Source organism: Pseudophryne corroboree, chromosome 2 (genome assembly GCF_028390025.1).
Source record: "Pseudophryne corroboree isolate aPseCor3 chromosome 2, aPseCor3.hap2, whole genome shotgun sequence".
In the NCBI taxonomy this organism is placed as follows: domain Eukaryota; kingdom Metazoa; phylum Chordata; class Amphibia; order Anura; family Myobatrachidae; genus Pseudophryne; species Pseudophryne corroboree.
This window is the reverse complement of record NC_086445.1, coordinates 926747113-926770380: the sequence shown is the minus strand read 5'-3', so window position 1 is coordinate 926770380 and position 23268 is coordinate 926747113. Positions and strand designations below refer to the sequence as shown.

Genomic DNA, 23268 nt, shown 5'->3' with positions numbered 1-23268 from the left:
GCCATCACCGTCCTGCTTCTTGTGCCGCCCTGTCGGTTTACATGGGCGACTGCCGTGATGTTGTCTGACTGGATCAGTACCGGCTGGTTTTGAAGCAGGAGTTTTGCCTGACTTAGGGCATTGTAAATGGCCCTCAGTTCCAGAATATTTATGTGTAGGGAAGTCTCCTGACTTGACCATAGTCCTTGGAAGTTTCTTCCCTGTGTGACTGCCCCCCAGCCCCGAAGGCTGGCATCCGTGGTCACCAGGACCCAGTCCTGTATGCCGAATCTGCGGCCCTCTTGAAGATGAGCACTTTGCAGCCACCACAGCAGAGACACCCTGGTCCTAGGAGACAGGGTTATCAGCCGATGCATCTGAAGATGCGATCCGGACCACTTGTCAAACAGGTCCCACTGAAAGGTTCTTGCATGGAACCTGCCGAATGGAATTGCTTCGTAGGAAGCTACCATCTTTCCCAGGATCCGCGTGCAGTGATGCACCGACACCTGTTTTGGTTTTAGGAGGCCTCTGACTAGAGATGACAGCTCCTTGGCCTTCTCCTCCGGGAGAAACACTTTTTTCTGTTCTGTATCCAGAACCATCCCCAACAACAGTAGACGTGTCGTAGGGACCAGCTGTGACTTTGGAATATTTAGAATCCAGCCGTGCTGTTGTAGCACCTCCCGAGATAGTGCTACCCCGACCAACAACTGCTCCCTGGACCTCGCCTTTATCAGGAGATCGTCCAAGTACGGGATAATTAAAACTCCCTTCTTTCGAAGGAGTATCATCATTTCGGCCATTACCTTGGTAAAGACCCTCGGAGCCGTGGATAGACCAAACGGCAACGTCTGGAATTGGTAATGACAATCCTGTACCACAAATCTGAGGTACTCCTGGTGAGGATGGTAAATGGGGACATGCAGGTAAGCATCCTTGATGTCCAGTGATACCATGTAATCCCCCTCGTCCAGGCTTGCAATAACCGCCCTGAGCGATTCCATCTTGAACTTGAATTTTTTTATATATGTGTTCAAGGATTTCAAATTTAAAATGGGTCTCACTGAACCGTCCGGTTTCGGTACCACAAACATTGTGGAATAGTAACCCCGTCCTTGTTGAAGTAGGGGCACTTTGACTATCACCTGCTGGGAATACAGCTTGTAAATTGCCACTAACACTGCCTCCCTGCCTGAGGGAGTTGTTGGTAAGGCAGATTTGAGGAAACGGCGGGGGGGAGACGTCTCGATTTCCAGCTTGTACCCCTGAGATACTACTTGAAGGATCCAGGGATCCACCCGTGAGCGAGCCCACTGATTGCTGAAGTTTTTGAGACGGGCCCCCACCGTACCTGGCTCCGCCTGAGGAGCCCCAGCGTCATGCGGTGGACTTAGAGGAAGCGGGGAAGGACTTTTGCTCCTGGGAACTGGCTGTATGCTGCAGCTTTTTCCCTCTACTTCTGCCTCTGGGCAGAAAGGACGCGCCTTTAACCCGCTTGCCCTTATTGGGCCGAAAGGACTCTACCTGATAATACGGTGCTTTCTTTGGCTGTGAGGGAACATGGGGTAAAAATGTAGACTTCCCAGCTGTTGCTGTGGAAACGAGGTCCGAGAGACCATCCCCGAACAACTCCTCACCCTTATAAGGCAAAACTTCCATGTGCCTTTTAGAATCTGCATCACCTGTCCACTGCAGAGTCCATAACCCTCTCCTGGCAGAAATGGACATTGCACTTATTTTAGATGCCAGCCGGCAAATATCCCTCTGTGCATCTCTCATGTATAAGACTGCGTCTTTAATATGCTCTACGGTTAGCAATATAGTGTCCCTGTCTAGGGTATCAATATTTTCCGACAGGGAATCTGACCACGCAGCTGCAGCACTGCACATCCATGCTGAAGCAATAGCTGGTCTCAGTATAATACCTGTGTGTGTATATACAGACTTCAGGATAGCCTCCTGCTTTCTATCAGCAGGTTCCTTTAGGGCGGCCGTATCCGGAGACGGTAGTGCCACCTTCTTTGACAAGCGTGTGAGTGCTTTATCCACCCTAGGGGATGTTTCCCAACGTGACCTATCCTCTGGCGGGAAAGGGTACGCCATTAGCAACCTTTTAGAAATTACCAGTTTCTTATCGGGGGAAGCCCACGCTTATTCACACACTTCATTTAATTCCTCAGATGGAGGAAAAACTACTGGTAGTTTTTTCTTTCCAAACATAATACCCTTTTTTGTGGTACCTGGGGTAACATCAGAAATATGCAACACATTTTTCATTGCCTCAATCATATAACGAGTGGCCCTATTGGAAGTTACATTAGTCTCATCGTCGTCGACACTGGAGTCAGTATCCGTGTCGACATCTGTGTCTGCCATCTGAGGTAGCGGGCGTTTTAGAGCCCCTGATGGCTTTTGAGACGCCTGGGCAGGTACAGGCTGAGAAGCCGGCTGTCCCATATTTGGTATGTCGTCAAACCTTTTATGCAAGGAGTCGACACTGTCGCGTAATTTCTTCCACAAAACCATCCACTCAGGTGTCGACCCCGCAGGGGGTGACATCACATTTATCGGCATCTGCTCCGCCTCCACATAAGCCTCCTCATCAAACATGTCGACACAGCCGTACCGACACACCGCACACACACACACAGGGAATGCTCTGACAGAGGACAGGACCCCACAAAGCCCTTTGGGGAGACAGAGAGAGAGTATGCCAGCACACACCAGAGCGCTATATAACACAGGGATTTACACTATAATTGAGTGTTTTCCCTTATAGCTGCTTATATTATATATTTGCTGCGCCTAAATTTAGTGCCCCCTCTCTTTTTTACCCTTTTGTGCTTGAAACTGCAGGGGAGAGCCAGGGAGCGATCCTTCCAGCGGAGCTGTGAGGGAAAAATGGCACCAGTGTGCTGAGGGAGATAGCCCCGCCCCTTTTTCGGCTGACTTTTCTCCCGCTTTTTTCATGGATTCTGGCAGGGGTATTTATCACATATATAGCCTCTGGGACTATATATTGTGATGTTTTGCCAGCCAAGGTGTTAATATTGCTGCTCAGGGCCGCCCCCCGCCCAACCCCCCCCCCCCCCCCCCCGCGCCTTGCACCCATCGGTGACCGGAGTGTGAGGTGTGCATGAGGAGCAATGGCACACAGCTGCAGTGCTGTGCGCTACCTTGTTGAAGACCGAAGTCTTCTGCCGCCGATTTCCAGGACCATCTTCATGCTTCTGGCTCTGTAAGGGGGACGGCGGCGCGGCTCCGGGACCGAACGATCGAGGTCGGGTCCTGTGTTCGATCCCTCTGGAGCTAATGGTGTCCAGTAGCCTAAGAAGCCCAAACTATCTCCAGTCAGGTAGGTTCGCTTCTTCTCCCCTTAGTCCCTCGTAGCAGTGAGTCTGTTGCCAGCAGATCTCACTGAAAATAAAAAACCTAACATATTACTTTCTTTTCTAGAAGCTCAGGAGAGCCCCTAGTGTGCATCCAGCTCAGCCGGGCACAAGATTCTAACTGAAGTCTGGAGGAGGGTCATAGTGGGAGGAGCCAGTGCACACCAGTTAGACCAAAAGCTTTCTTTTAGTTGTGCCCAGTCTCCTGCGGAGCCGCTATTCCCCATGGTTCTTACGGAGTCCCAGCATCCACTTAGGACGTCAGAGAAATTACAGAATTTTGTGAGAAAACTACAAATACAATTGTAAGACTTATGAGTTATGGCCGACCACGTGGACAGCTAGGTGGCTTGTTTCCATCATACTGTCATGATGATGGGCCTAATTTTATGTGGAGGCCTGGAGCTGGAGCTCCATTTGCCCCATTGTTTGTCTGGCACTAGGCAGGGTCCTGGCTTTTGGTGCCTATTAGGGCTCTTGCTTTCAAACATCAGCAGCTATGGTGTCCAGTCTGATGAGTGGCAGCTGATGGTGATGGACAGCTGGTGGGGAAGAGGCCCGTTCTGTCTGCAGGTGCTGGTGGAGTGGGGTACAGTAAGAAGGGTGTACAGCTATAGTGACTGACATCCAGCTGTGTACAGGGTCCGGACTGTGGGGGAGATGTACTAAGCCTTGGAGAGTGATCAAGTGGAGAGAGATAAAGTGCCAGCCAATCAGCTTTTAATTGACATGTTACCGACTGTGTTCGAAAAATGACAGTTAGGAGCTGACTGGTTGGTAGTTTCTCTTCATCTTATCACTCAGCAAGCCTTAGTACATCTGTCCCTTTCTGCGGTAACCAGCGGCGGGTGTGAGTTGTGGGGGGGTGTCCGTTTGGATCGGCAGGAAATATGGGCTGTCCGTTAGGTGAACAGCGGGTAGAGCTCAGGTATCAGCGGCTGTCACTGCTGCTCCGCTCTCTGGGTAACCAGAGATCCTGCGCTCACAGACACAGCTTCTGTTTCCCCCCGTATACTCAGATTCTACGGCCCAATGTACCCAGTTCTCAGCAACGCTCTCTGGAAACTTCAATGCCTGCCACCAAGAAACTTAAAGACATGTGCACGTCATCCTTGCCATCTGCCCTGCATGTATTAACAGGGCACCAGCAGAAGCACGAGGGCCACTGGAAAGTTCTCCAACCCCCAATGTTCAGGTGACCAATAATGTCCACTCAATATTTCACAGTCAGTCCTTTAGTCCATAGTCACTTCTCCTTACTATATAAATACTTTAAATACCAAACTACAATATTTATTTAAAATAGACAAATGGAACACATATGTATTTGGAGTTTTTATCTTTTAAACTATTATTACATTAATTACTAAATTGTAATGATTAATAATAAATTCATATTTTACTTTTTCAAATCTATATAATCCTAAACGATTTATTACAAAACAGCAAAAATATTTTGATATGAAACATAAAAGGGTAACAGCTATAACAGACTCTCCTGCCCTGGTGCTGCTGCTGCACAGTGCCTAGAAGCATGATGTCATAGTAACTAAGCCTCATGGGTCCCAGAACTACGCTCAGCTACTGGCTGGCACTGTGGCGTAGTGGCAGCGTCAGCGTCAGTGTCTGGGAAGCCGGCATTGTGGGTTCGAGACCCACCCCGACCACTTCACCCGGAATGCTACCCGGGAGTGTGATAAGACCTGGCACGCCTACCCGGGAGTGTGGTAAGCATTAGCATGCCTCAGACCGGGAAGCGTGGTAAGTCCTAGCACACCTCTGACAGCTTGGCCCCCGAGTGTAGTTGAAGGGTGTGGATCTCGAACCTGGATCCCAGATACATTTTTTTCCTGACATAAAAAAACCCTGGACCTTGGAGGGCAGAGCTTATACAAAAGGGGCTTTAGTTGGATTTTATCAAAATATTAAAACATGAAATGCTAATAACTAAAAATATTTTTATTGCCCCTGCTCAAGTTATTACCCTTTGTGGAGTGATGAAGTGAATTCGCCCACTCACCTATCTGCACTAATTGGGAGTATTGCTCTTTTCCAGGTTATAGAAATTGGTTATCATGGACCTTTGCTTGTTAAATTAATGTTAAATTAGACCACTTCATAGTCAATTGACTATAAGACCATTCGGGTATAAAGCAATAAATATATATTAATTAAATAAATATGAGAAAAGGAAAATTAAATTTTAAAACCCTAGTGGGGTTCGAACCTGTGACCAAAGGTGAAGTATTACAGCGCATTAACCTACATAACATTTAGCAGCGCCCCATAACATGGGGAGCTGCTAAAATCTGGAGACCAATAAAACTATATAAACTTTTCGACAGACAAAAGGACAGCAGCTTGCATACTGATTTATACATGGGATCTGGCTCTGCAACCTGGGGGCACAGTTCTTTTATCATGGAAGGTGGAAGAAGGTATGTGAACGGGATTTACCCATAGCCCAACCTGGATGTCTGACACCAGTGAATAGTATGGGTTTGGATATTTTATTAGGGGGCTTTGATGTTAGCGGTTAGTTTCTCTCCGTGACAATGTGGACTTTGCTGCAGCGGCCTAACACAGTTATGTGCTCTGGTGACTGGCAAGATGGGGATGGAAGCGGCAGTTCTACACCTCTCTATTATTAGCCTGCTTCACCACTCTTTCCTATAATAAATGTGATACTCTAGATGCCCTAACCCCCACCCCAGCACTACACAGACTGTACCCTAACGTTGCTGAAAGCTTGGACTACTCATATGCACTAGAGATTATCCAGAGATACAGAATACCCTTCCTACTCCCCACACAGGTCACCTAGACAGTGCCAGTGTCTATACTTTATACTTCCTGTAGTGTAATCTGGTGACGGGTGTTCCGTGTTTCTGAACTATTGTACAGCAATGTATATGGGGATTACACTCACTGCTGTGGATGACTCCGGCTGCTGTGTCTGTGTGCGGCTACAGTGCATGAGAGTTACAGACCTCAGCAATCTTCCACCAATAATCTGCCTATTCCTCCTTGTACACTCCCCCGACTCCTCCCACTCTGCCTGTTATCTGTGGGCAGTGACTGCTCCCCTGACTCTGAACTCCGGACATATGCAGCAGCCGTCGATGCAATGGTGAAGTGAGCTGGCACTGACAATATAGTATTGGGGGTAAAGGGCAATGCATTAGGGTAAAAGGTAAAATAAAGTCAACTGAATGGGTTAGATAAATTCCTAATGGATAAGGATATCCAGGGTTACGGGGCACAGTCACGCACTATGGTTATTATAAAAAAGAGGGGTTAATCGGAACGGCAGTCAGCAACTTCAGTCAATATTTTATACAAAATAATCGTGCATAGGAGACCACAAATAGGTTGAACCCGATGGACAATTGTCTTTTTTCAACCTTAGATACTATGTTACTATGACTCACTGACACTGTAATGTATTATAGGAGATTGTAAAAATGAAGCATGTGAACAGAGACTTTGGTTGGTACTGTAATTCTGTTCGGGACATCAGTAATACCCCTTTTCCACTAGTTCAAAACACACAGGTAAATGCACGAGGGGCGCGCATTTACCAGTGTTTTTTGCTAGTGGAAAAGGGTCCCCCCGCAAAAACCCGGATCAAGTGACCCGTGAATCCTACCCAGGTAGCTACCTGGGTAGGACATGGGAATGATCCGGGTAGGGTTGTAGTGTAAACGGAAGCCGTGTCGCATCTCCCGTTTACACTGTATGGAAGGGCGGCGCTGGGAGATCATGTGATCTCCCAGCGCTGCCCCTGATGTGTCACCAACCCGGAAATATGCCGGGTTGGTGAGCACAGTGGGAAAGGGGGCTGAGCACGGCCCGCAGCCGGGTAGCACCTGTGTCAGGCTCCCGGCTGCGACCCGTGCTTAGTAGTGGAAAAGGGGTATTAGTAACAAACCATACACCACATTGAACCCCATATGTCCTTCATATAGTACTAGACCACCAACTCCAGCTAAAATGCTGTAACCTGTGTTATGTGACAGTGTGCTAAGGAAACGCATCTCATACTTTTTAATAGAATCCTTTTGGTTAATATACAAAAAAAACACATCTGAATGTCTGTGGCACTGCAACAAAAGGTGCATCTAGAAATACAGGGGGTGATTCAGACCTGATTTTAGATGTGCTAAAATTAGTACATCTACGATCAGTTTCTCTGACATGCTGGGGGACGGCCAGCACAGGGCTAGTCTGCCCCACATGTCAGGCCCTGACCAGCCCCCCGCACAGATGCGAAAACATTGCATGACGGCGTTGCTCTCGCCGAGTAGTTCCCTGCCTGCACTACCCACCACGTTCCGGGTCGTAGCGGCAGCGCGTGACATCACACAGTCCTCCCCAGGAATGGTGCGGACATGCCTGCGTTGTCCAGACTGCGTCCCCCTAACGGCATTCTAACGCCGTTGGCACACCCCCTCCCACCTCTGCCTGTCAATCAGTCACTGGGTGCAAGTGCGCACTAGACATAGGGCATCAGGCTACGATCGCTGCCACTCGGGTCTGAATTAGGCCCACAGTCTGTGCGGTGATGGCACCCGCACTAACATATAGATGCAACTGTACCAAGTTAATAAATAACTTTCTTTTTTATGACAATCTGTTACCTTCACATTCGCAGCCGCCACCTTTCGCTCTGTTAGCAACAGCAGCTGTGTAAGATCTTGCATCCAGGATTAAGAGTTTCTGAGGCGCCCCGCTCCCCTCAATTCCAGGGCAGGCGGTCAGTGAGGAATCTGCAAATCAGATTTAAACCTTTTCAGAGAAACTACATTAATTGTATACTCCTATGATGTAAATAGTCGTCACGCTAGACAGTTTCAACAGGGCACCGCACACGATTTTTAATTCGCAAGATGAACCCTGCGGGTGCCGCAAGGGCACGGCATCTATTCACATTACGGGGATAGCTTGGGGGAAGCCCAGAACCTTCGTACGTGCTGGGCACGACCCTGACGACCCCCAACAGTGACGCTAAGTGGGCCGCACCAACCCGAATAGTGATGTCGGCAGCCTTTTCGGGAATGGGCGGCAACACTGTGCCCGCTCCATAGCGCCCTGCCCACATCCTAGCGGGGAAACAATGATATATTATACCTTTACAGAGATACTCCACTATACATGTATTCCAGTTTTATTGGATAGTAATAATAATATTGGAAAAAATGTCTTACCAAAGTCTGTGTCTGCATTCTCATTTCCCTCATTGGTGTTTTTGTTATTGAAGCTGGCAGCAGCCGCACGTCCTCCTGGGTTCAGGGCACAGGCCTTGGAGATGGAAGTGACCAGGTACTCATCGTCGGCATTGCGCCAGCCCCACCAGCTGATCTCCGGTTGACTGCAACGTGCTATCACTGCCCCTGTTCGTGTATGTCTACGACACAGTATACAGGAGAAAATAGGTCACCTGCGCTCCATCTGGGATAAGCTCCAAATTCAGATACAACTTTTTCAATTCATTATAATGATCTAACCTTCACCAAGTCCTCAACACCATTCACATATACTGTATGACATTGGGCTTACTTCGGTTCCCATTGGACCTGCGGCACATAGCGCAAGGTACCGATGTTTGGTACTTTGCCCATGGGCCAGACCGGTACTGTGCATGTGAAGTGCGGGTCTCACATCGATGGATGCACTACGGCCGCCGACTGTTGGTGATTGACAGTCTGCTGGCGTTTAGGGGTGGCGAGGGCCGCCGCTCTTCAAAATGGAGGCATGTCGAATCTATTTTGAGGGGAGTCACAATGCCAGGATCTCCATCAAAAGATGGCACTCTCGTGGCCTCTTTGTAGGAACTGCAGTGCCTTTCTTGCGTGACCCGTAGCCGGCTGATGGTGTCGCAGATGATTTCATATGCACGGATCACTAATGCAAGCAAGAGATGTCTATTAGACACCTCCTTGTGCATTACCATACTAGTGCATCGCTCCTGCTTCCAAGTACGCAGCAGCAATGCACTATCCAACATATGAATTACGCCACTTGTTCTAAATGAACAAAAAAGAAGCCAACAAGAGAAAGTCATGTGTGAAAAGTGAGTGCACGCTTTATTGCTTCCATATAAATAAAGGAGGTCATTTGAGCCAGATACTGCTAGTTAAGTGCACACCTCTAAATATGAGAGCAGAAGCTTTGGCAGCCCAGTCGGGAGCATTCCATGCCAAGGAGAGGAGACATCTGCACTGATGTCAGAGAAGCAGCTGCTCATCAGGCTGAGAAGGGATCAGAAGGCCATTTACCAACAATGCAAAGTTTTTCATTCTACAGTGAGAAGGGTGATGTGCAAAGGCGTTACAGGGAAGAAAGGAGCCATATGGGAACTGACATCCCAGGATATTAAACCAAAGAGCATGCCATACAATTCTCAGAGAAAAGGTAGTTCAACGGTTATTAATACGAATATAAATTACATTAATGTCATATTTACAGCCATAGCAGACATGTAAAAGAAGCATATTATGGGAACCTATACATCTGTAACACAGTAAATGGAACATTTTGTCACACACACACACACATTTTTATTGGTTTAATGTGTAAGCAACAAATACAATTTCAGTCACTGTTCAGAGTTAGTAGTCAGTATCATTTATTTTAATGTTATTTCTTAGTTATTATATGTGTATCTAGAGTTCCGCTGGAGAGAAAGGTGCCTACATGTGCAGAAAAAGGTATGGGTGTATTAATACCTGTACACCACAACAGGAATCCTCTTCCATGATCTGAAGGTAGCAACATTCTCCAGCTCTTTGTCAGTGATCCAGACAGGAACCAGGAGCTTCTGAGGGTAACTTGGACACAGTCTGTAAGTGCCAGAAAAACAGGTAGTAATCACCATTAGAACTATACAATAATCTAAGATGTATTTATAGCAAAACTATCATTATAGCATAGCTACTAAGGTTGTTTAAACATCAAATAAGACACTTGCCTGGATTACTGCTACAAAAAAAATAAGAATTTACTCACCGGTAATTCTATTTCTCGTAGTCCGTAGTGGATGCTGGGAACTCCGTAAGGACCATGGGGAATAGCGGGCTCCGAAGGAGGCTGGGCACTCTAGAAAGATTTATGACTACCTGGTGTGCACTGGCTCCTCCCACTATGACCCTCCTCCAAGCTTCAGTTAGGACACTGTGCCCGGACGAGCAGACATAATAAGGAAGGATTTAGAATCCCGGGTAAGACTCATACCAGCCACACCAATCACACCGTACAACTCGTGATACTATATCCAGTTTGACAGTATGAAAACAACTGAGCCTCTCAACAGATGGCTCAACAATAACCCTTTAGTTAACAATAACTATTTACAAGTATTGCAGACAATCCGCACTTGGGATGGGCGCCCAGCATCCACTACGGACTACGAGAAATAGAATTACCGGTGAGTAAATTCTTATTTTCTCTAACGTCCTAGTGGATGCTGGGAACTCCGTAAGGACCATGGGGATTATACCAAAGCTCCCAAACGGGCGGGAGAGTGCGGATGACTCTGTAGCACCGAATGAGAGAACTCCAGGTCCTCCTCAGCCAGGGTATCAAATTTGTAGAATTTTGCAAACGTGTTTGCCCCTGACCAAGTAGCTGCTCTGCAAAGTTGTAAAGCCGAGACCCCTCGGGCAGCCGCCCAAGATGAGCCTACCTTCCTTGTGGAATGGGCATTTACAGATTTTGGCTGTGGTATGCCTGCCACAGAATGTGCAAGCTGAATTGTACTACAAATCCAGCGAGCAATAGACTGCTTAGAAGCAGGAGCACCCAGCTTGTTGGGTGCATACAGGATAAACAGCGAGTCAGAGTTTCTGACTCCAGCCGTCCTGGAAACATATATTTTCAGGGCCCTGACAACGTCCAGCAACTTGGAGTCCTCCAATTCACTAGTAGCCGCCGGCACCACAATAGGCTGGTTCAGGTGAAACGCTGACACCACCTTAGGAAGAAATTGGGGACGAGTCCTCAATTCTGCCCTATCCATATGGAAAATCAGATAAGGGCTTTTACATGATAAAGCCGCCAATTCTGACATTCGCCTGGCTGAAGCCAAGGCCAATAACATGACCACTTTCCACGTGAGATATTTTAGATCCACGGTTTTTAGTGGCTCAAACCAATGTGATTTTAAGAAAACTCAACACCACGTTGAGATCCCAAGGTGCCACAGGGGGCACAAACGGGGGCTGAATATGCAGCACTCCTTTCACAATGCCTGAACTTCAGGTACTGAAGCTAATTCTTTTTGAAAGAAAATCGACAGAGCCGAGATCTGTACTTTAATGGAGCCTAGACTTAGGCCCATATTCACTCCTGCTTGCAGGAAATGTAGAAATCGACCTAGTGGAAATTCCTCTGTTGGGGCCTTTTTTGGCCTCGCACCATGCAACATATTTCCGCCACATGCGGTGATAATGCTTTGCCGTAACATCTTTCCTGGCTTTAATAAGCGCAGGAATGACTTCTTCCGGAATACCCTTTTCCTTCAGGATCCGGCGCTCAATCGCCATGCCGTCAAACGCAGCCGCGGTAAGCCTTGGAACAGACAGGGCCCCTGCTGAAGCAGGTCCTGTCTGAGCGGCAGAGGCCATGGGTCCTCTGATATCATTTCCTGAAGTTCCGGGTACCAAGCCCTTCTTGGCCAATCCGGAACCACGAGTATCGTTCTTACTCCTCGCCATCTTATTATTCTCAGTACCTTTGGTATGAGAGGCAGAGTAGGGAACACATAAACCGACTGGTACACCCACGGTGTCACTAGAGCGTCCACAGCTATTGCCTGAGGGTCCCTTGACCTGGCGCAATATCTAGTTTTTTGTTTAGGCGAACGCCATCATGTCCACCTGTGGCCTTTCCCAACGGTTTACCAACAGTTGGAAGACTTCTGGATGAAGTCCCCACTCTCCCGGGTGGAGGTCGTGTCTGCTGAGGAAGTCTGCTTCCCAGTTGTCCACTCCCGGAATGAACACTGCTGACAGTGCTAAGACGTGATTTTCCGCCCATCGGAGAATCCTTGTGGCTTCTGCCATCGCCATCCTGCTTCTTGTGCCGCCCTGTCGGTTTACATGGGCGACTGCCGTGATGTTGTCTGACTGGATCAGTACCGGCTGGTTTTGAAGCAGGGGTTTTGCCTGACTTAGGGCATTGTAAATGGCCCTTAGTTCCAGAATATTTATGTGTAGGGACGACTCCTGACTTGACCAAAGTCCTTGGAAGTTTCTTCCCTGTGTGACTGCCCCCCAGCCTCGAAGGCTGGCATCCGTGGTTACCAGGACCCAGTCCTGTATGCCGAATCTGCGGCCCTCTTGAAGATGAGCACTCTGCAGCCACCACAGTAGAGATACCCTGGTCCTTGGAGACAGGGTTATCAGCCGATGCATCTGAAGATGCGATCCCGACCACTTGTTCAAGAGGTCCCACTAAAAAGTTCTTGTATGGAACCTGCCGAATGGAATTTTGCTTCGTAAGAAGCTACCATTTTTCCCAGGACTCGTGTGCAGTGATGCACCGATACCTGTTTTGGTTTCAGGAGGTCTCTGACTAGAGATGACAGCTCCTTGGCTATCTCCTGCAGGAGAAACACTTTTTTCTGTTCTGTGTCCAGAACCATCCCCAGGAACAGTAGGCGTGTGGTAGGAACCAGCTGTGACTTTGGAACGTATAGAATCCATCCGTGCTGATGTAGCACTTCCCGAGATAGTGCTACTCCGACCAACAACTGCTCCTTGGACCTCGCCTTTATAAGGAGATCGTCCAAGTACGGGATAATTAAAACTCCCTTTTTTCGAAGGAGTATCATCATTTCTGCCATTACTTTGGTAAAGACCCTCGGTGCCGTGGACGGTCCAAACGGCAGTGTTTGGAATTGGTAATGGCAATCCTGTACCACAAATCTGAGGTACTCCTGATGAGGATGGTAAATGGGGACATGTAGGTAAGCATCCTTGATGTCCAGGGATACCATGTAATCCCCCTCCTCCAGGCTTGCAATAACCGCCCTGAGCGATTCCATCTTGAACTTGAATTTTTTAATGTATGTGTTCAAGGATTTCAAATTTAAAATGGGTCTCACCGAACCGTCCGGTTTCGGTACCACAACCAGTGTGGAATAGTAACCCCGTCCTTGTTGAAGTAGGGGCACCTTGACTATCACCTGCTGGGAATACAGCTTGTGAATTGCCCTTAGCACAGCCTCCCTGCCTGAGGGAGTTGTCGGCAAGGCAGATTTGAGGAAACGGCGGGGGGGAGACGCCTCAAATTCCAGCTTGTACCCCTGAGATACTACTTGAAGGATCCAGGGATCCACCTGTGAGCGAGCCCACTGATCGATGAAATTTTTGAGGCGGCCCCCCACCGTACCTGGCTATGCCTGTGGAGCCCCCGCGTCATGCGGTGGACTCAGAGGAAGCGGGGGAAGAATTTTGATTCTGGGAACTGGCTGACTGGTGCAGCTTTTTCCTTTGACCCGCTTGCTTTTCTGAAGCCGAAAGGACTGTACCTGATAATACAGTGCTTTTCTTAGGCTGTGAGGAAACTTGAGGTAAAAATTTTTCATCCCAGCTGTTGCTGTGGATACGAGGTCCCAGAGACCATCCCCAAACAATTCCTCACCCTTATAAGGCTCTATGTGCCTTTTAAAGTCAGCATCACCTGTCCAGTGTCGGGTCTCTAATACCCTCCTGACAGAATGGACATTGCAATAATTCTGGATGCCAGCCGGCAAAATATCCCTCTGTGCATCCCTCATATATAAGACGACGTCTTATTGTTTGAAAGGGTTACAGACCACGCTGCAGCAGCACTATCTGCAGGTCTCAGTCTAGAACCTGAGTGTGTAAATACAGACTTCAGGATAGCCTCCTGCTATTTATCAGCAGGTACCATCAAAGTGGCCGTATCCTAAGACGGCAGTGCCACCTTTTTTGACAAACGTGTGAGCGCTTTATCCACCCTAGGGGATATCTCCCAGCGTAACTTATCCTCTGGCGGGAAAGGGTACGCCATCAGTAACTTTTTAGAAATTACCAGATTCTTATCGGGGGGAACCCACGCTTTTTCACACTTCATTCACTCATTTGATGGGGGAACAAAACACCGCCTGCTTTTTCTCCCCACATATAAAACCCTTTTTTAGTGGTACTTGGGTTAATGTCAGAAATGTGTAACACATTTTTTATTGCCGATATCATGTAACGGATGTTCCTAGTGGATTGTGTATATGTCTCCACCTTGTCGACACTGGAGTCAGACTCCGTGTCGACATCTGTGTCTGCCATCTGAGGGAGCGGGCGTTTTTGAGCCCCTGATGGCCTTTGAGACGCCTGGGCAGGCGCGGGCTGAGAAGCCGGCTGTCCCATAGCTGTTACGTCATCCAGCCTTTTATGTAAGGAGTTGACACTGTCGGTTAATACCTTCCACCTATCCATCCACTCTGGTGTCGGCCCACAGGGGCGACATCCCATTTTCAGCATCTGCTCCGCCTCCACATAAGCCTCCTCATCAAACATGTCGACACAGCCGTACCGACACACCGCACACACACAGGGAATGCTCTGACTGAGGACAGGACCCCACACAGCCCTTTGGGGAGACAGAGAGAGAGTATGCCAGCACACACCAGAGCGCTATATACTGTAGGGATAAACACTATCACTGAGTGAATTTTCCCCTATAGCTGCTTGTATAAACAATATTGCGCCTAAATTTTGTGCCCCCCCTCTCTTTTTAACCCTTTGAGCCTGATAACTACAGGGGAGAGCCTGGGGAGCTGTCTTCCAGCTACACTGTGAAGAGAAAATGGCGCCAGTGTGCCGAGGGAGATAGCTCCGCCCCTTTTTTGCGGACTTTTCTCCCGCTTTTTTATGGAATCTGGCAGGGGTAATTATCACATATATAGCCTCTGGGGCTATATATTGTGATTATTTTGCCAGCCAAGGTGTTTTTATTGCTGCTCAGGGCGCCCCCCCCCAGCGCCCTGCACCCTCAGTGACCGGAGTGTGAAGTGTGCATGAGGAGCAATGGTGCACAGCTGCAGTGCTGTGCGCTACCTTGGTGAAGACTGAAGTCTTCTGCCGCCGATTTTCCGGACCATCTTCATGCTTCTGACTCTGTAAGGGGGACGGCGGCGCGGCTCCGGGAACGAACACCAAGGACGGGTCCTGCGGTCGATCCCTCTGGAGCTAATGGTGTCCAGTAGCCTAAGAAGCCCAAGCTAGCTGCAAGCTGGTAGGTTCGCTTCTTCTCCCCATAGTCCCTCGTTGCAGTGAGCCTGTTGCCAGCAGGTCTCACTGTAAAATAAAAAACCTAATTTTAAACTTTCTTTCTAGAAGCTCAGGAGAGCCCCTAGTGTGCATCCAGCTCGGGCCGGGCACAGAAATCTAACTGAGGTCTGGAGGAGGGGCATAGAGGGAGGAGCCAGTGCACACCAGATAGTACCTAATCTTTCTTTTAGAGTGCCCAGTCTCCTGCGGAGCCCGTCTATTCCCATGGTCCTTACGGAGTTCCCAGCATCCACTAGGACGTCAGAGAAATAATATAATAATATAATATAACATAATAATATAATATTCATAGTAGCTAATTTCCGTGCTATTTTATTACTCCATAACATGAATATATATATATATATTTGGTTTCACTTAACAAATAAAAACTATTTTAGAAAAAAAAAATTAAAACAATAAGAATTTAAAGGCATCTTTGAGGAAGTTAGGACCCAGCTCTTAGCCTCAGCAAAAGGGGGACATGGACTGTACTAAGTAATTTAGTAGGTATAGTTGGCCAACGCACTTTGAAAGGACTATACAGTGATTGCACAAAGAGTCTAAACAAGGAAAGTTAGTACATTGTGTTTCACAGAGAAACATTTGGTGTAGAGTGGATCTTGATCCAGAGGCACCAACAGGCTAAAGCTTTAGGCTATCCTAAGATGCACTGGGCCTCCTCTATAACCCCGTCTCCAGGCACTGAGAGCTCAGTTTCGTTAACCAGTCCAATGTAGGAGCAGGTAAAAGTGAAGGCAGATGTTAGTTGCATAGAACCACATTCTCACGACAGGAGAAGGGACCAGCGGCTAATGCCATACAAACCCGTAGACGCTAGGTGCGTCAGGGTGGGTGCCCTGTGGAAACCAATGTACTTTGCAGAAAGAGAGTTAACAATGGTTAAGTCTACCATAACTCTCCTTTTCTGCAACAGGTTACATTGGTTTCCGCAGGGAAACATTGGGTGATGTCCTAAAGCAGTTCCTCAAAGGAGGGGACGCGCCTTAGCGGGTATGAGAACCCAGCATCCAAAGGAAGCATCCTGGGAGGTGGAAATGAACTATGAAAGACATAGAACCTAATGAACGTGTTCACTGAGGACCACATAGCCAACTTGCACAATTTTTCTACGGACACGCCACAGCGGGCCGCCCAAGAAAGGCAAACAGATTGAGTAGAATGGCTTTTATAGGAGCAGGAACTGAATAATCCAGCCTGCGCATAGGCTTGTGCAATCACCATTCTTACCCATCTGGCCAAGGTTTGCTTATTTGCAGGCCAGCCACGTTTGTGAAAACCAAGCAATACAAAAAAGGGTATCTGACCTCCTGATAGAGGCAGTCCTCTCCACATATATACGGAGAGCCCTCACCACATCCAAAGACCACTCTTTGCGGGACAAGTCAGAAGAGATAAAGGCCGGGACCACAATCTCTTGTGAAAAGATGACACCACCTTAGGTAAATAACCTGGGGCAAGGGTGGACGACAGGACAATGCGCCTAAGTCCGAACCCCTCTAGCAGAGGCAAAAGCCAGTAGAAACAGTACCTTGGCATTGAGCCATTTAAGGTCCACCAACTCAAGAAGATCAACTGAAGACTCTTGCAGGGCATACAGGACAACAGACATTTCCCATGGAGCCACAGGATGGACACAGGGAGGCTGAATCCGTAACACACCAAGAGTGATTGTATGAACGTCAGGTATAGACGCAAACTTTCTCTGAAACCATACCGACAAGGCAGATATGTGAACCTTGACCAGACGAAGGCCTAAGTTCAGGCCTTGCTATAGAAAAGCCAGAATTCTGGAAGTTCCGACTTATCAGCACACCAGGTGAGGTCAGAATTCCAGACCCTGTAATAAATACGGGCAAATGCCGGCTTATGGGCTTTCAACATAGCTTGTATAACCGCCTCAGAGAATCCTTTGGCCCTCAGGAGTGATGCTTCAAAAGCCACGCCGTCAAAGTCAGGTCCGGATAGAGACAAGGGCCCTGTATGAGGAGGTCTGGGCGTTAAAGAAGTAGAAGAGGACGCTCTGTCGATAGACCCTGCCGTCTGGGCCACGACGGAGCGACTAGAAGTAGTATTCCTCCTTGCTTGAACTTCCGCAGGACCCTGGGCAGGAGTGACACCGGAGGGAATACGTAAGGCAGCCGAAAGTTCCATGGAATGGTTAGTACGTCCACGAACGCTGCTTGAGGATCCCTGGTCCATGATCCGAAGACCGTAACTTTGTGATTATGTCGAGACGCCATCGGTCTACATCTGGTAGGCCCCACAAGACCACTAGGAATTGAAAGACTTACGGATGAAGACTCCACTCTCCGGCGTGAACGCCCTGGCGACTGAGGAAGTCCGCTTCCCAGTTTAGGACACCCGGAATGAATACTGACAATATTGCTAGGTGATGGCATTCCGCCCATCGAAGGATACTTGACACTTCCAACATTGCCATGCGGCTTCAAGTGCCGCCTTGATGGTTCATGTATGCCACTGTGGTGGCGTTGTCTAACAGTACTTGAACAGGCAGGGCGAGAGTTAATGCATACCAGAGGCAGGGCGAGAGTTAATGCATTGAATACCACCCAGAATGTTTACTGGGAGGAGTGACTGCTCCTTGGTCCAACGACCCTGGAAAGAGTGTTGCTCCAACACCGCACCCCATCCCCGCAGACTGGCATCCATTGTCAGCAAGACCCAGTCGGGGATCCAGAAGGGACGGCCCCTGCTCAATTGCTGGTCCTGTAGCAACCATATCCCCAAGAGTACTCCAGTGACCCCTAGTGAATGAAAAAAAAAAAGTACCTCCTAGGTCATTTTGGAGTCCACCTTCCTTGACCTCAACCACAGAATACGGCGAGCCAGGACAGACGTTTTCGACGCCTCAGCCGCCAACACACCCGCCTCAGAGGACACCTACTGAATGTAGTAGGTGGCGGTGGTAATGTGAGATAGGTAATGTCTGGCATTGTGAGATATATCCTCGGGTAGCTCATCTTCTAATGCCTGAACCCATGTTTCAATACCTTTAGCAGCCCAAGAGGCTACAATAGTGGGTCTATGTACAGCACCTGTAGGGGAGAAAAAAATATATCAGGCATCCCTCCACACGCTTATCTGTCTGTTTCAGTGAAATGACAGTGGAGACAGGCAGAGCAGATGACACCACTAGGCGGGTGACATGAGAATCCACCGGCGGTGAATTTTCTCACATGCTACATAACACACAGACTGGGGTAATTTCTTCCCTGGATTAGACCAGGGTTCCTGCCTGATGTCTCCATATGGGGTATAATAATGTTATGCCGGCGGCCGGGTTCCCGACCACCGGCATTCCGGCAGCTGGGCAAGCACAAATGAGCCCCTTGTGGGCTCGCTGCGCTTGCCACGCTGCGGGCACAGTGGCAAGCAACGCTGTTTATTATCCCTCCAGGGGGGTCGTGGAACCCCAAGAGGGAGAACAGTTGTCGGTATGCCGGGTGTCGGGATTCCAGCGCCGGTATACTGCGCGCCGGGATCCCAACAGCCGGAATACTGAATACCACCCCCCAGATGGTCAGAATGGTATATAGGTTTTTAACCACCACCTTCTGCCGTTTAAACGTATCAGTTTTCTTAGCTTCAGTAGTGGGATCCTTATCATGAGTGATATGTAGGATCTGCTTATTAGCAACCACTAGAGCAGGGACATCAGTTTTCATTGGAGAATCCTCGTCAGAAACACCTGATTCAGTGTCTGACAGAAGAGTATGCTTCCCCTCCTCTTCAGATGAAACATCTGAGAGATTTGTGTACTGTGAGGAGGAAGAAGCCCGCTTAGATGACCCAGAGACACGGGAGTGACCTGGAGCAGATTTTTGTCTGACCAAGGAATGCTCTAACTGCTGCAACTGGTTAGACAAGTTTTCCGCCCAAGGCGGATTGACCATAGGAACTATTTGTGGTTATAATGGCACCAGTGGTCTCATAGAGGGTGATAGGTGTTCCGCCAGAGTACCCAGTAGGTTTGAGAACGCGCCCCACGAAGGCTCCTGATTGGTTACAGGAGCTGCAGACTGACTGGGAGATTTATGACACATAGTACACAGACCATCACACACAGCTTCCCCCTCTAGTAAATCCTTGGCCCATGCTCTGCATGATGCAGGAGTGGCCACAGACTTACTGCCCTTCTTGTTAGACATTGTACACAAATGCAACATAGAGCGGTTTAGTGCGATGAAGCCAGACAGAGTATAATACCTGCAAATAAATCCGTTAGTAAATGACTGAATCCCCAGTACACAACACCTGCGAATAAATCTAGTATTATGTGACTGAGTACACAGTAGAATACACGTAATAGGTAAATACTGTGACGCTCTATATAAACGACCCTGACACACCTAGTCCCTGAGTACAGAATATAATGATAGAGCTCTGGAAAACACTGAAAGTGAAACCACACAGCAGATACAGGCACACACAGTCACATTTGGCAATGCAGAAAATAAGAATTTACTCACCGGTAATTCTATTTCTCGTAGTCCGTAGTGGATGCTGGGGACTCCGTAAGGACCATGTATAGACGGGCTCCGCAGGAGACTGGGCACTCTAAAAGAAAGATTAGGTACTATCTGGTGTGCACTGGCTCCTCCCTCTATGCCCCTCCTCCAGACCTCAGTTAGGGAAACTGTGCCCGGAAGAGCTGACACTACAAGGAAAGGATTTGGAATCCAGGGTAAGACTCATACCAGCCACACCAATCACACCGTATAACTTGTGATAACCATACCCAGTTAACAGTATGAACAACAACTGAGCCTCACTCAACGGATGGCTCATAACAATAACCCTTTAGTAAGCAATAACTATATACACGTATTGCAGAAGAAGTCCGCACTTGGGACGGGCGCCCAGCATCCACTACGGACTACGAGAAATAGAATTACCGGTGAGTAAATTCTTATTTTCTCTGACGTCCTAGTGGATGCTGGGGACTCCGTAAGGACCATGGGGATTATACCAAAGCTCCCAAACAGGCGGGAAAGTGCGGACGACTCTGCAGCACCGAATGAGCAAACTCAAGGTCCTATTCAGCCAGGGTATCAAACTTGTAGAACTTAGCAAATGTGTTTGAACCCGACCAAGTAGCAGCTCGGCAAAGCTGTAAAGCCGAGACCCCTCGGGCAGCCGCCCAAGAAGAGCCCACCTTCCTTGTGGAATGGGCTTTTACTGATTTTGGATGCGGCAATCCAGCCGCAGAGTGAGCCAGCTGAATCGTGCTACAGATCCAGCGAGCAATAGTCTGCTTCGAAGCAGGAGCGCCAACCTTGTTGGCTGCATACAGAATAAACATCGAGTCAGACTTTCTGACTCCCGCCGTTCTGGAAACATAAATTTTCAAAGCCCGGACTACGTCCAGCAACTTGGAATCCTCCAAGTCCCTAGTAGACGCAGGCACCACAAGAGGTTGGTTCAAATGAAACAATGATACCACCTTAGGGAGAAATTGGGGACGAGTCCTCAATTCTGCCCTGTCCATATGGAAGATCAGATAGGGGCTTTTACATGACAACGCCGCCAATTCTGACACACGCCTAGCCGAAGCTAAGGCCAATAGCATGACCACTTTCCACGTGAGATATTTTAGCTCCACGGTCTTAAGTGGCTCAAACCAGTGGGATTTCAGGAAATCCAACACAACGTTAAGATCCCAAGGTGCCACTGGTGGCACAAAAGGAGGCTGAATATGCAGCACTCCCTTTACAAACGTCTGAACCTCAGGCAGTGAAGCCAGTTCTTTTTGAAAGAAAACGGATAGGGCCGAGATCTGAACCTTTATGGACCCTAATTTGAGGCCCATAGTCACACCTGACTGTAGGAAATGCAGAAAACGACCCAACTGGAAGTCCCCTGTAGGGGCCTTCCTGGCCTCACACCAAGCAACATATTTCCGCCATATGCGGTGATAATGCTTTGCTGTCAGCTCTTATCAGCGTAGGAATTACTTCATCCGGTATACCCTTTTCCGCTAGGATCCGGCGTTCAACCGCCATGCCGTCAAACGCAGCCGCGGTAAGTCTTGGAACAGACAGGGCCCCTGCTGCAACAGGTCCTGTCTGAGAGGCAGAGGCCATGGGTCCTCTGTGACCATCTCTTGAAGTTCTGGGTACCAAGTCCTTCTTGGCCAATCCGGAACAATGAGTATCGTTCTCACTCCTCTTTTTCTTACTATTCTCAGTACCTTGTGTATGAGAGGAAGAGGAGGAAACACATATACCGATTGGAACACCCACGGAGTTACCAGTGCGTCCACAGCTATCGCCTGAGGGTCCCTTGACCTGGCGCAATATTTTTTTAGCTTTTTGTTTAGGCGGGACGCCATCATGTCCACCTGTGGCCGTTCCCACCGATTTGCAATCTGCTCGAAGACTTCTTGATGAAGTCCCCACTCTCCCGGGTGGAGGTCGTGCCTGCTGAGGAAGTCTGCTTCCCAGTTGTCCACTCCCGGGATGAACACTGCTGACAGTGCTTGTACGTGATTTTCCGCCCAACGAAGAATCCTTGTGGCTTCCGCCATCGCCACCCTGCTTCTTGTACCGCCCTGTCGGTTTACATGGGCGACTGCCGTGATGTTGTCTGACTGAATCAGCACTGGTTGGTCTCGAAGCAGGGGCTCCGCTTGACTCAGGGCGTTGTTTATGGCCCTTAATTCCAGTATGTTTATGTGCAGACGAGTCTCCTGACTTGACCACAGCCCCTGGAAGTTTCTTCCCTGAGTGACTGCCCCCCATCCGCGGAGGCTTGCATCCGTGGTCACCAGGACCCAGTCCTGTATGCCGAACCTGCGGCCCTCGAGAAGATGAGCACTCTGCAGCCACCACAGAAGAGACACCCTGGCCCTCGGGGACAGGGCGATCAGCCGATGCATTTGAAGATGCGATCCGGACCACTTGTCCAACAGATCCCACTGAAAGATCCTGGCATGGAACCTGCCGAAAGGAATGGCTTCGTATGACGCTACCATCTTTCCCAGGACTCGCGTGCAGTGATGCACCGACACCTGCTTTGGTTTCAGGAGATCCCTGCCCATGGTCACTAACTCCTGAGCCTTCTCCTCCGGGAGAAATACCTTCTTCTGTTCTGTGTCCAGAATCCTGCCCAGGAAGGGCAGACGCGTCGTAGGAATCAGCTGCGACTTTGGAATATTCAGAATCCAGCTGTGCCGTAGCAACACTTCCTGAGAGTGCGCTACGCTGACCAACAACTGCTCTCTGGAGCTCGCCTTTATGAGGAGATCGTCCAAGTACGGGATAACTGTAACTCCTTGCTTCCGGAGAAGTACCATCATCTCCGCCATTACCTTGGTAAAGACTCTCGGTGCCGTGGATAGACCAAACGGCAACGTCTGGAATTGGTAATGACAGTCCTGTACCACAAACCTGAGGTACTCCTGGTGAGGCGGATAAATGGGGACACGCAAGTACACATCCTTGATGTCCAGAGATACCATAAAATCCCCCTCTTCCAGGCTGGCAATGACCGCTCTGAGCGATTCCATTTTGAACTTGAACTTTTTCATGTAAATGTTCAAGGATTTTAAATTTAGAATG

At 48.7% G+C, this 23268-nt stretch overlaps 1 protein-coding gene across 2 annotated transcripts in view; it reads right to left on the bottom strand.

Moving 5' to 3' along the window:
• Positions 1-23268, bottom strand: part of MTMR4 (myotubularin related protein 4) — a 253888-nt gene that overhangs the window by 63527 nt on the left and 167093 nt on the right. For both annotated transcript variants that reach the window (XM_063956193.1, XM_063956192.1), the window contains 3 exons: positions 10100-10213; positions 8579-8778; positions 8012-8140 (listed from right to left, as the gene is read on the bottom strand). In XM_063956193.1, the coding sequence (XP_063812263.1) occupies positions 8012-8140; positions 8579-8778; positions 10100-10213 (443 nt within the window). The remainder of the gene's footprint in view (positions 1-8011; positions 8141-8578; positions 8779-10099; positions 10214-23268) is intronic.